Source organism: Pollicipes pollicipes, unplaced genomic scaffold (genome assembly GCF_011947565.3).
Source record: "Pollicipes pollicipes isolate AB1234 unplaced genomic scaffold, Ppol_2.1 Scaffold_3447;HRSCAF=4054_pilon_pilon_pilon, whole genome shotgun sequence".
Lineage (NCBI taxonomy): Eukaryota > Metazoa > Arthropoda > Thecostraca > Pollicipedomorpha > Pollicipedidae > Pollicipes > Pollicipes pollicipes.
Genome location: NW_023596297.1, coordinates 32,750,172 through 32,764,135, shown reverse-complemented (window position 1 = coordinate 32,764,135; position 13,964 = coordinate 32,750,172). Strand labels below are relative to the sequence as shown.

The following is a 13,964-nucleotide window of genomic DNA, read 5'->3' as shown; positions in this document are numbered from 1 at the left end:
CATTCTTCAAAGGAACGGAAGTTCTCCAAAGTCGAGATTCATTTTTGAATACTTTTTCAGGTAACACCCACAGGGTCAATATCAGGTTATCAAAAAGCTGAGTGGGGTTCAGCTTCGTTGCCCCTCCGGCTCCCGCGGTTCTCGCGCTCGTGGCGTGCTTTCACACAACGTTCGGGACGCTGTCCTGGTTCGGTATATCATTACACTCATATTTGGGCGTTCTGTAAGATTGCTCATGAATTTGCCAAAGTTGAAAGTTCAGTTAGGTTCATGACAGTTTAATCGAACACCTAAATTTATCCATGCTTAGAGAATGAAGGCCTCAAAAGAGTCTCGTTCTTCTGTACACTGCTGGGCGAAATCAATCACAAAGCTGGATGCAACTGACGCAAATTGTGAAATTTCGCACATTGCAATCATTTCACGGCCTCCACCTACAGGAGCACTACTTATAGTTCAACGTCTCAGCGCATCTAGGTTTCCGTGGATAATTTTCAGGAAGAGTGTTGTCCAACCATTAAAGTTTTTCTTTGCCGAAAACATCTTGCGATTTTCAGAAATTCGAGGCAGAAACATAGGACCTAGCCCTCTATCGGAGGTCGCACATGTGTCAGCCATCTTCGATTTTTGCGGCGAAAAGGCGCCACGCGCCACGCGCCGCGAAGTGTGTCGGTGGATGTGTGTATGTGGAGGCCGGCGCGGAATTGGCTGTTTTAGTTGTTTATGACCAGTCGTGTATCGAAATCCTCTGGCCAGGCTGAGGGCGATTGAGCGCTGTTGTAGCAGCAAGTTGGCTAACAGTCGGAGATGACTCAGTTCCTCCCTCCAAACCTTTTGGCGCTGTTCGCCCCCCGCGACCCTATCCAGTACTTGCCGCCGGTGGATAAACTTCCCCATGAAAAGAAGACTGGTGGTTACTCTGGATTAGGCGGGTTCTTGGAACAGTTTGAGGTAAGTAGCGTTGCAGGTGTACAGGGTGTATGCAGAACTTCAAGTGGCAAGGGATGCATAAACAATCTGCAAACTCAGTTATGTTTGCTGCAGGTGCACAAATTTCTTGCATAGTAAAAAAGGATACCTTTGGGGTGTTGAACCTTATGTCATAATTGCAGGCATGTTTGTGCACATTTAATACATGTAATGAAAATGTTGATGCAGGACATTTTGCTAATGTTCCACCCACAGTGCAAGACTCTTAATATATTGGTGTGAGTTGATTAATGTGTGATGTACTCATGCTGAGTCAGCCTGCATTTAATTTTTAGTTTTTGAAAATGTGTTTTTGAAATTTGTTTGCTAGAAATTTGTTGGAAATAACCTTTGCAGTATAATATCCCTCAGGATAATAGGTCTATGTGCTCATTTTGGTGATTTTGGTGGTGACCATGCTCTGAATGTTGAGCGATTAAGATTGTGTTGCTTAATCATTTCTGTTACTGCCTGGTCAGGACATGAAGTCATGCTCTAGATAATATTTTGTACAGTCTGGGTGGGTGGGGGGGGGGGGGGAGGGAGGCAGGGGCAGACCCTCTGGTTATTTTTTAAAAGTTTTTCTGCTGTACTATACACAGGCAGCATGTTTGTGCACTGGACCTCACATTCCATTGTGTCCAACTTGGGTGAATGAAATTGAGATTAATATTCACATTGTTTTTGGATGAAAAGCCTTAAGAAAAACTTATCAAAATTACCCTTCCCATTTCATAATTCCTCACAAAAATTGGTTATGGACCAACATTGTTGGTGACTGTGCACCAACCTTAGAGTGCTCAGATTTGTGTTGTACATGCTCAGGTATTGTTGCAGCAGTGTTGATGCTGTACTGGACATATCAAGTGTAATCTTTTTTTCAGGCTGACCACTTGTGGCTACTATAAACCAGATTTAAAGATACACTGTGCATAAAATATGCAGTGTGTGCATAGTTACCACTTGTTTCAGTGGATAGAGCCAACAATTTTTATGCAGCTTAGGCAATTTCAAGGCAATTAGGCAGCTTGGTCTGAGTTTTCTGTACACAACAGCTAGCTTCAAGGCTCAGTGCACCAAAATTATGTATACATCCACAGTGGATGATTTTTTTGTGGACTGGCTCAAGACCTTGTGGGGCAGATACAAGGGGAGGGACAGTTAAGTCATGGCCCTCATATAGGCAGCAAATGTTGAGCAAACAATGACACTTGAGTTTTTAACAAATGTAAGCAGCATTGACATTAAAGATTGGCCCTTTTTGTTTAGAGGGTATCCAAAAGTGGTGATTCAAGATCCAGACAAGATCCAGACATGAGCCCTGATGTATGTGTCAGCCAAGACATTTCAGGTCTGGTTGTGCATTTGTCTTATGAATGGTGCAATGATGTGCTTTCTTTTTCAAAGTGACATTATGTGCCAACTTTTTGTTATGAATGTCAGAAGCTCATTGCTGTCAGATTTTGGTGTGGATTTCATTTGACGAGACAGGAGGATCAAGTCTCCATCACATAGAATTGGTGGCATTCTATTTGTTTTCTCCATGTCCAGCTCTGGCTCACAGCCACTTCTATAAGTCAGACAGGGAAGGTCCCACTTGATGTCATGTGGAAGATTCTACTCAGCACACAGGTTGTTTGCCTGTCTAGCTCCATCTGACAATATTCTGCCATGAGTGAGGTGGCAGAGGGCCTGAGGCATATCACATAGACCCCACCCTATGCTTGGTAAGCAGAGTCTTCTTGGTCAATCTCCTCTTGGTAGGTGTAGTAAAAATGTTTCATCACTTATGTGGGTGAAGAATGTCAAGATATGTCTGGGTCTGGAAATTGATAGCTCAGGTGGTTTTGTGTTATGGCACCCATGACCCTTGGTAACAACAGTGGATCATAAGATGAAGAGTCTTTGTTACATGTGCTTTATGATTACTTAAACTGCATATAAAGATGCCATCCCTTATTTTCTAAAGCATATGTTAAGGTTTTGATTCAGCTGCTCATGACATCACTGAATAGCCTGTAAAAATAGCAAGCAATTTTTGGCACCTGTAAGTTATTGTTTAATGGCTGTCACTGTGGCTGATCAGGAAAAAGGTGAAATATCTTTATGAACAATGCACCTGATGGTTTCATGAGATGCTGATTCAAATTGTTGGTGTTTTTGTAACCATGATAGTGGGAGAGGTGTCCATGCAAGCTTAAGATATAAAACACTTATGTTGCAGTGCAAAAGTAAGCATGTTTGCCTTGGTGTTGTCACATACAACATTGTTTGTGCAGGAAGGAGGGCAATAAGGCATTGCTTATTGACCAAAAACCAAAATGTTTTTGTCGGGATTCTTGATGACTCAAGGTTCATGGAAGGACACCTCAATACACATCTGTCCATCTGATAGCTCATTTTGTGAGAGCGTCTGCCTTCTGATTCACGCATCCCTGGTGGGTGGATCCGAGTCACTTAAGGCACTTGCTAGTTGTTCCTGAGCAGTATGGCCTGCAGCTGGTGCCAGGGGGTCGTGCTAAAAGGTCAGGTGACGTCAGGGGGAAGGACGGATTGTGCCGTTGCCGAGCACTGCAGTATGTTTAACTTCCACCATCAAATTCCTCTGTTGACTGGGAATTGTGTCGTGAGATGGTAGGTGTCACTGCTCACATGAACAGCACTGATTCATGTAACCTCTGATCCCTTCTATTTTTTACCAACACCTGTAAGCTATGAAATGTGTGTACAGGAGGACTGAACCCACCAAGGTTCCATTGTGTTCTACATATTTAAAAAATAATAATAATCTGAACCTCTGGAAGGGATATTTTTTTTGGATCAGAGCTCATGCTAAGCAGTGCTTGTTGTGCTTGTGGTATATGGGCAAGGAACATTTTTTTGTTACTTTTAAAAAGTCTGAGACCTTTGAGGACTTGTTCTTGAAACATTAGACTTGATAACATGGACTCTCCTGGACAACCCAATCAGAGAAGTGTGCATGCTCTGCACAGTACACCTGTTTTCATTGTAATTAACAATCTTGTCTTGTTGTATGTGATTGTGACTAGTGGGTAGTGAACAACTAAATTCATGTACTTGTGCTTGAATTTCATTGTGATGTTTCTTAGGCCTAGGTTCAGAACAATATTCCTTAAGTTTTATGGGAGGTTGAGACAGGGTATCAGTATCACGGGTGGAATGGTTAGCAAGCTGGCAAAATCTCCAATGACCCTGGTTTGAATGCCAGCAATTCCAAAGGGAGAAATGAAAGCTGTGACCTATGCATGGATGTGGATATCAATGTATGCTACCGGACTTGTGATCCTCAGCTTCCTCCCCATTCACAATGTTTCGTTGGCTTCTTGTGTGTTGTCCCTTTGACCCAGAGCCAACATTCCCACCTGCCGACCTGTTGGGCACTGGGTTGGCTGCCACCTGGCTTGGTCCTCTTCGGCCAGTACCTAGTGAGGGGAGAGCAACAGGCAGTGAAGGCAGAGCCAGGACTGCAATAGCATGAGGAATAATCAATCCATGCCACTCAAGTGGATAATTGCTGCTATGCTGGATGGCGATGATAGAAACCAAAATTGCTATACACTACACCGAATTTGAGATGAAGTTCAGCTCTATTAGGATTAGTTCAGATTTAGTAAACAGCGGTGTGCAGTTGAATGCTGCAATGTGGATTGGAGGTGTCCAGCAGTGTTGTGGTTTGTTAGGTGTGTGTGTGTGTGTGTGTGTGTGTGTGTGTGTGCTGCTTAACATTTGCTCAGGCGATTTTTTCTTATTTTGAGCTTGTTTCCGGTTTTGTTTTCATTAAGGTCAGGTTCTGAAATCTTCTCTGGTATTGTCGGGGTCCGTCCTTGGGACACATGAAATGTCTGATGGTTTGAAAGTTTGTGCTTACCTCCTTAGGTTTCAGCTCCTTTAACATACAATTCGCCATGGCCACGTGTCGTTGCAAGTAGGGTGGCTCCCTGTGTGACAGCTAAGCTGACTTATGCACACGTGTGTGCCCAGGATCCCGCTGACACCCCTCCACCTACAAGAGTGGAAACAAGAGAAGAAAGGAGGGAGAGAAAGCGACGAGAGAAGCAGGAACAAGTGGCATACAGATTGGAACAGGACATTGCCCTATGTGAGTGCGATATTTGTATACGAATTTACTGTAGTACAAGAAGCCTCATGGCTTTTTAGTACCTCATAATGTCCACATGTTTCCACATTACCGTCATGGTTTTAGCATAGGTAGTTAAATTGAATTATCTTTTTTTCTGTTTTTTGGCTCTATTAGCTATCATTGTGACCTCGCTTTGCTGTTTCAGGGGATCCAACAAGCTTGAATAATGGGACGATGGACCCATTCAAAACCCTTTTCGTCGCCCGTATCGTAAGTATGCTGTTGGATGCGACTTCTGGCTCGAGATCCTTTCAGATTGTTCATATCGTCACTGTGCCAGCCTTCTGAGGGTTTCGCTGATATATGGTATCTGGTGGAATCGGTGGACGTCATTCTACATGATACGCAAGCATACGTGCACCGGCACTGTGTAATAGAACAACGTCGTCACGTGAGCCTGCAGCCCAACCCAAGTCCTACCGATAATACCGGAATTCGAGAGTTTCACTGCAGCCGAGGGTCAGGCTCGGGCTATGTCACACGCCATGGTAGGGAGATTGAAAGGACTTGCATGCCTGGCTGTGACATCAGTTTCATTTTTATGTCATTTAGCCTCCACGGAAAAAGAAAGCTGTGCATGTAACATCCGCCTTGCCAGAGTGGCCATTATCAGGCGGCCACGCGACATGACGGGCCACGGGGACGTATCATGTACTCGGAAACCATGGCGAAACCGGGAGCACCTCAGCAGGGCACAGAGAACACCACAGGGGACAATGCAGGGTAGTACCCGTTTGCGACCGTGTCCGGCTCCATAGGGTTATGGTCGGTGACAAAAATTCGTTACTGTGGGTTGATGCGGCCCGTCACCTGGTGAGCGCGGGCCGCACCAACAGGTCTTCCAAGGGGCACGAGATGTCGCCTGATTCGCGCGTCTCTGGAATCTCGGGCGGGCGAATCTGAAGGCTGGCGTTGTAACTGACTGATATACCGCCATGGACTACTGGGAACATTCGAATACGTGCGAAATTTACTCAATTTGCGTTTTGTGGGGAGGATTGATAAGTTTCAGATATTTCGTTTCTGGGACGTACGCCCTTTATTAAATCAAGGTACATTAATGTGTCTTGCTATGGCTTGCCATGAAGATTTTTGCAACAACGCCCTGAAATTTTTGTCGCACTTTCGCCACAGTGAAATAGAACTGATACGTTTAAGACTTAGTTTGTTTTTGGTATTGTATGCTGATTATGGCCCTTTACGAATAGTTCCGAAGATTTTCACGCAACTGGGGAAGAATGTTAAGTTAGAAGTTAGTTACGCAGGTGTTACAGTTACGCAGGTGTGCAGTTAGTGAAAGTTAGGCACGCAGGAATGGCGTAGTTAAGGTTTTTCCCATAATGTCCCAGAAAAGACCCTTATATGAAGTTAAATGGTTTCTCGTGTTCTGGAGTATTATTTAAATGTGAAATGATGGTCGCAACGGTATTCTGTTAGCAGGTCTTCGGGCAACCCGTCTCAACATACCTTGTTTCTTACATGGCAGACAGACTCAGCATGTCGTATTTTAGTCGGCCTTAGGCCTCTAGAATGTCTAGTAGGCGGTGTGCGGCCAACGTGGGACATAGCAAAGCACCGCACATCACTATGGAGCTGGCAGCTCGCGGTCACCGCACTGGACTCAAGACATCTTTCTGGAGCAAAAATATAGTGTTGCGAGGGTTAGCATTGACAAAAATTTACACGCGACTCACTGGTTTCAGAACTATGATACATCTGAGTCGAAGCTACGGAGGGAGTTCGAAGTCAGTGGACCCATCAAGAAGGTATGATGATAATGGATGATTACTTCTCTGTGTCGCGATCATGTGCTTTTGCTGTGCATATTTCCTGCAATGCTTACATAATGTTTCAACACTGGCATTTGCGGCTCTCGTCTGCGCGGCCGTGTCTGCCGTTTTTTTTTTTTGTCAGTGGTGTGTCCCATTTTGTTCTCTTGTGCCTTATTGTGCGAGTTTTTCATTTCCGTATTGCCTGCTAGTTTTCACAGCCCAGCTTCTTGCCTGTCCCAGTCCACTGTCGCGTTGCGGCTGTCGCACGGAGCTCTGGCCGGCGTTGCGGGCCAATAACCATCATCATGCTTTGGTGTGCGTCGGTCTCCGCGTTCAGGCCTCGCGGGTTATGGACAGCTACTGACAGCGCTCCGTTGCAGATCGTCCTGGTGCATAACTCGCAGACGGGCAAGCCGCGCGGCTACGCGTTCATCGAGTTCGAGCACGAGCGCGACATGCACTGTGAGTAAGCCGCCGCCGCCGATGACCTTCGGAGGGTGGTGGGGGGCGCCGGCGGCCGACACGCAAACGGCAGCGCAGAGCCGTGCCTGTGGCTCCGGACGCGGCCTAACGTTCATGGGCCAGTTTTCTGGTCGCGAGTCTTCAGGGCCTGCCGGGGTCTGGCGACCCGTCCAATGCCATGCCGTTACGCGTTGTTGACTTCCATCTCCTGCTGTCTTTGTTGGCAGGATTCACAGGGCTTTGTGGGTTTCATGTGCCGATTCCCCGCAGAATCTTGGCGGTGTACGTTTACCTTTGTTACACGTTTAAGCGGGGCTGCTCCTCGCGGTCCATCGTTGAAGACGGCTGTTCCCGCCGTATTTATGTTGCGGTGGTTAACACGTGCTTCGGTCAAACCACTTCCCGACTAAAGCTCCTGTACTGTGTCCTACGCTCTCGGCGGCATCCATTGCCACGCGCGGTTATGAACTTTTCCTGCATCCTTTCTGAAGGCGCAAACCGAGCGGGCTGTTGCACACGCTAGCTTCGGTGGCGCCATCCTTCCCTCATGGTTGTAACTGACGTTTTTGTTGTTTGCCGCAGCACGGCGGTGCCCTGGCGCGTAGCCTGTGGTCGCAACACTGCCACGTGCATATACCATTCCCTGGCCTGTAGGTTTGTATGGTGGTAAGCCCTGAAAACCATACAAGAAATTTGGGAGAGACTACTGCTGCTAGAGCAAACATTTCAGTTCTACCAACATAATACGTTTTTTTAGAGTTGATAAAAATACCGTAGAGTCAGTTCCGCCTCATGGCTCGGAACAAAGGACAGCCAACTCGGGATGTTATGTTCTGGCCCCCTTTTGAAGGTGATTACAGCTCGAAATTTTCCTGGCACTGGTGGTATTTAGTGAGTCGAAATGCGAAAGGCGCAGCTAGATGATCGTAACTTCACATGCGGTGCATTCGGGAACTAACACTCGTCGGTACACTGATCAAGCCGTCATTATCTTCGAATCTTGACCACAGTGTGTCACGCAAAATGAAACCACAAATTCTCGAATGGGTTTCAAAGTTATTTTTTAGATGCATTCAGCTGACATACTGGACCTTATGGGATTTTAAAAATATTTTGGGAAGTTTTGGATCACTGCAACACTTTCGCCAAGTAGTGTTATGTGGCACACGCGATAAGTGATAGTTATGGCCAGGATATTGCGACGTCTTCCCTCACAATCACGCGTAAGTGCCAACTCCCGAAGACAAAAGTAAGTGCGGGCTGTGAGCGAACAATTGTTTGCCGTTTGCATCCTTAATTTTTAAAGATTATATCGGATTGTTAAAACGACGAAATCCTAGCATTTTTTAAAGCGATATGTGCCTTTCACTGTTCTAACGTACCCGATTATCTGCCAGCTTTCTAACGTAGCCCTCTGGCTGGCGATTTTGAGTTTTCCTGTTGAGGCTTGTGTCGTTGTGGGTCACACCTCTGCGTAAGGGAGGTACAACGCTCTGTCGTGTCTACCTCTGAGTAAGGGAGGTCCATTTGTCGATACGCCTCTAAGTAAGGGAGGTCCGCCTGTCGGTAAACCTCTGCGTAAGGGAGGTGGTACATACAGACCTTTCGTGAGTGGGGTCGAGGTGACCGATCACCCGTCGCGTGCGCCACTGGGCCGGACCCCTCGCCCATCCACCGCTCCCAACGAGGAACGATTACCACCAGTAAAGCACACTGCCCAGGTAACAAACGGCAGGTAAATGGTAACCGGTCTGCCACCACCCCGGTCTCTCCTGCATCCAGTCCGCCCTCCGCTGACGAGTGTGTTGGCACGCGGGGCTCGAGCGGCAGCGGCGGCTGCTGGCGGCCGCCGCCCGTCTGTTTCTCTCCACAGGCTCTGCGGATCGAACGTGTGTCGCGTCTCACGTAGGGGCCCACAGGACGCCGTGCGTCGCAGGAACCAGGGCTGTGGGCTGATACAGGGACGCGAGTCTAGTGTGTGCCTGTGGCGTCTTGTTGATTGCGTCAGGTTTCTGTGGTGACCGGTGAACTTGACCGCCTTGTGCGACGCTGCCGTGTTTGTGACGCAAACGTTTCGCAGTGTGTGGATGCCTTGTAAAGGCTTGAGTTCGGAAAGTTCACCTGTGTTAAACCGGTTTTTGTGCTGTGCTGGTAACGAGTAACGACGACGCATTGATGTGTGTAATCCATTCTGGGAAAGACGATGTCTGCATCCTTGATATCCGAAAGCGCCCGACGGCCGCTGCCGTATTGCCGTATTCTTGTTTTCGGCATGAGCGTTGCCCTTTTTGCTGCTGCGTTCTCCGGGTTTCGACAATGGGTTCCGGAATGATGGTGGGAGCAGTCTCGGCGAAAGGCCCGAAGGGCCGCGCTGTTGATCCCCCGTTTGGAGTTGCTCGCCTGACTGCAGTATGAATCGGTGTGTGCCTGACCGAGTGAGTGTTGTGCCTGACCGAATGAGCTGGATGTCTGGGCGAGCGGTGGTGCGCGTGACGCCAGTGAGCCTGCGCGGACGGCGAGGCCGCGGCCGAGCGGTAAGTGGCGCGCGTGGCCCGGGATGCGTCACGAGCGGCCGTCGCGTGTTGCAGCCGCCTACAAGCACGCCGACGGCAAGAAGATGGACGGGCGCCGAGTACTGGTGGACGTGGAGCGCGCCCGCACCGTCAAGGGCTGGCTGCCTCGTCGGCTGGGCGGCGGCCTGGGGGGCACGCGCCGCGGCGGGCCCGACGTCAACGTCAAGTACTCGGGCCGCGAGGACTCGGACCGCGTGCAGCGCGGCGGCGGCGGCGAGCGGCGGCGCTCGCGCAGTCGCGAGCGTGATAAGCGGCGCCGCTCGCGCAGCCGCGAGCGCCGCGGTGTCGAAGAGCGCGGCGAGCGCAAGCGGCGCCGCACGCGCTCGCGCAGCCGCGACCGGGAGCGGCGCAAGCACCGCAGCCGCTCGCCACGCGACCGGCGCGAGCGGCGCGAGCGCGGCGATCGCGGCGAGCGCGGCGACAGGGACAGGTGGGTGGGGCCCGGCGGCCGGCGGCGGCCGAAGTGTAGAGCCCGCCTCCGGCCGGGGCCGGCGGCCGTCAGTCAATTGAGGGATAATCCTGGTGGCCGAGACACCTGGTCTTTGGCAGTGATTTACTGCCTGGCGTGCTCTGGAAAGCCCCGCCGGTAATCCGGCTGTGGCGCGCCGGCGGCTTCGGCCCCACCAGCGGCCTGAGTGCAGCGGCTTGTGCGTAGAACTGCGGCTCAACTTGCAGTGGGCTCGGAGGTTCCACTGAAAAATGAAACGTTGCAAGCAGGGAGCCCTTATCTCGTGCCGTGTTTGTTATTAGTCGCTTCTTAGTGGCAAAAGCCTGTCTGCGCCGATGTGGTAACGTCTTAGTGATGTTGTTTGTCAGTCGCCTCATCATCCGTGCCGGGGCAAAAAGCAGAAAGCCACTGGAATGAGGTTCAAAGCTCCAAACCACTGACGTCCTGCCTGGTGCTGTATCTGTGCCGGCATGCCTGACGGATCGCTCTGGTGCAGGGAGCGCCGCGGGGACCGGCGCGAGCGCGCCAACTGGCGAGGACGGCTTCGACCCGGACGCGGTGCGGGTGAAGCAGGAGCCGGACGACGACTACCCCGAGTACCCGAGCTACGGCGGCCAGAACCCGCCGCTCAAGGACGAGGACAAGAAGCCGCGCGACCTGCAGCCGCCGCCGCCGCCGCCGCCACCCCCGCCGCCGCCGCCGCCGCACGACTCCAACGGCGCCGGGTATGGTCAGCACCGCCAGGACGAGGGCGAGATAGATTACTGACCCCCCGCCGCCGCCGCCGCCGCCGCCGCCGCCAGGCTAGCGCCGAGGGCGGAAGCCAGGCGTGTCTGCCGTCAGCGCAGAGTTTCGGTACGTGTTTACACGGGAGATGTTCTCGCACGGTTTGGTTCGCTCGCGCGGCCTCGGTTTTCATCAGTCCATGGGTGCGTTTGCTGCTAGCCGAGACGCGCTCTCGTGCTGTGGGCAGTGCGCGCGGCCTCGGGCGGCGCCGGAGGCCGTGGCGTCGCCGCAGTCGACCGCCGAGTCCGGTGTAGGCCACCGACGACTCGCGCCGCAGACTGCGTTTGGTTTCATCAATAAACTGCAGAATCCTAATGCTGTGTTTTCGGCTCGCCAAAAAAGCAGATGAAGTGAGATCAGGCGCTGACATCATTTCAGCCCCCTCCCCCTCACGCCACCTTTCCTTGGCGGGGGATAAGTCCGTCAATGATCGTGCGGGCGGTAGGAAGGCTTGTGGAGCGCCCCGTGCGGCCGAAGGCGAAGATCCAGGCTAAGCGTGCCTTCCGCAAGGGCTTAACTGCGGCCAGAGCATGGAATAGCGACCCCTCAGACCCACATTCTCAGTTTTATCTGCGAGGGGGAAAGGTACGTGACGTCCTATGGCCTAAAGGGCCGAGTACGTCGTTGATATTCAATGGCATCGATTGACAGTAGTCGGTCAACGGCGAAGACAGCAGCACTGGCCAAAAATACGGACAAGGTCTTGCGATACCCTGTTGGGTCTGCAGGTGGCGGTGTGGAGATCCAGGCCGTTAAAGAGCTGACCTGCATCGTCACTGCCCACACGAGGAAACGGCCGGTCGGACGTCGCGTTTTAGCGCCACTGGCTTGCGTGTCACGTGGTGGATGTCGAGGTCATGCGAGTCATGCGACGGATGTCAAGGTCATGCGAGTCATACAACGGATGTGGAGGGAGAGCTGCCGGACGCAATGGCTGCGTGAAGGCCTTAGCGTGGGGTGGTGTCTCGGCCTGGTGGGAGAAGGCGCCTGGTCAGCCCCTTCGTGGGTCGGGATGTTAGCTTCCGTAGACTCGCCCCGGCGGCTTCCGCAGCGGCGCTCTGGGCGTGAAACCGGAGAGGAGAGCGGCACATCGACGAATACGACAAGGAGAGCGACATGAGCGTTGCCATCCAAGCTCTTGCTACCGTGTCCAGGAAAGTACATTAAGATGGCTGTTTCCGGAGTCTCCACATGACTAAGGACAAATATTTCTCTGCAACATGGCCTCTAAGGGAAGCACTTCTCCGCGACATGACTTCAAAGGCAAATGCTTCTGTGCGACATGACTTGTAAGGGAAATACTTCTCCGCGCCATTTCTTCTAAGCGACACAACTTCTAGCACAACTTTTACGCGGCACTGATTCTAATGCAGAGAACTTCTGAAACTTCTACGCTACAAAACCTGTAACACAAAATTTCTACACGTCATTGCTTCTCTGCGATAAAACTTCTCAAGCAAAAACTGCTACGGGACATTACTTCTAATATCAGAGCTGTAACGCAAAAGTTTCTACGCGGCACACCTTATGCAAGGACTTCTACACGATGTCATTTATAATACATGCACTGCTAGCACACAAACTGCCATGCGTCAAAACTTCTGACACCAAGAGCTAACGCGAATAATCAGTGTGCTCCCACCGCCAATACGGGAAATGTGTTCCCCAGTCCGAGCTTCGGGCATCTTTACCAATAGAGCTTCCTCAGCGGCCCTGCAAGGGACGGGCCCCTTTCTTCGTACTGCGATCTTCCTATTCGCTCTCACTACCAGTGGCCTGTCCCTGACTGGTAGAGGTCAATTCCTTCATCGTCTCAGCGCCCAAGGGACGCTGCGATCCTTCGACCGACATTCATCATAACACTGGCTGACATTTTACGAACTGGGTCTCTGAACCCGTCCGAGTTTGTCCCAGAGATCCACTGGCTTATACAGCCTGGACTAGTGCCCAATGGGGTCTTTTTGTTTCGTGACAAGGGCTCCTGGCGAGCAGAGTAGCTCTCTCATTGTATCAAGGCAACTGTGCAAAATGAATGACGGGGGGGGGGGGGGGGGTGGGAGCTGAACAATGAAAGGTGGTGCAACCTCCCCCAAAATAGCTAACAAAGCGGTTTGTAACTGGATTAAGCCCACTTTCTTTCCATAACTGGGGAGAAGGGAGGGGGGAGGCTGAAGCCTTAGTTGGGAGGGGACTGGGCCCAATTCAAATGAACAGGAAACCGCACCCTTGTCTCAAGGTTGAGTGAACGACGCAGCAGGTTCTATGGTCGACATTCTTGGACTGTAATCACCTTCTTGTTCAGTTAGTGGGACCTCTGGTCGGCACGGAAACCTTTGTCTGGCACGGTGCAAGAAACTGTTAGGAGCTGTCCCCGGGGCTCCCGGGCCGAGAGCTGCTTCCATTGGTCTCAGGGCCCTGAGTGGCGGGAATGTAAGCCCCATTACTGACATCCAAGGACCATAGCTCTGTTCCTGTTTCGTTACTAAAACCTCTGTTCAGTATGGGGGTTCCCCTGTTCAGTACCGGACCACTGACTGACAGCGAGACCCACTCAATTCATCAAGAGTCCCCGGGCTACACCGGAGAAGGTGTGGCCCGGAGAGAATGACTGATGTTATTCCTGACCTGACCTGACCTTATTCCTGAATTACTGACCCTAGCTCTGCCCCTGTCCCGCGGATGGGCCCTGACTGGTAGGGGACGCTGATCGGTGCCGGGGCCCCTGACCAGCGGGCCTCTCGCTGTCTCAGAGGTTTCCATGGTGATGCAAGAGGAGTCCCTCTGACTGAAAT

The 13,964-nt window shown here is 51.2% G+C and overlaps 1 protein-coding gene and 1 long non-coding RNA gene across 2 annotated transcripts; both read left to right on the top strand.

Annotated features, from left to right (window-relative positions):
- Positions 1–621: 621 nt before the first annotated feature.
- On the top strand, positions 622–10,321 carry snRNP-U1-70K (small ribonucleoprotein particle U1 subunit 70K; the record flags this gene model as incomplete). The annotated part of the gene is made up of 6 exons (XM_037215114.1): positions 622–951; positions 4,972–5,089; positions 5,277–5,341; positions 6,835–6,897; positions 7,284–7,365; positions 9,954–10,321. Coding segments are annotated over exons 1-6 (840 nt in total), but the record flags the coding sequence as incomplete, so codon positions are not given.
- Positions 10,322–10,331: 10 nt separating this feature from the next.
- On the top strand, positions 10,332–11,487 carry LOC119092138 (uncharacterized). The gene is made up of 2 exons (XR_005093510.1): positions 10,332–10,368; positions 10,883–11,487. It is a non-coding gene; the product is annotated as an uncharacterized LOC119092138 (long non-coding RNA).
- Positions 11,488–13,964: the final 2,477 nt, after the last annotated feature.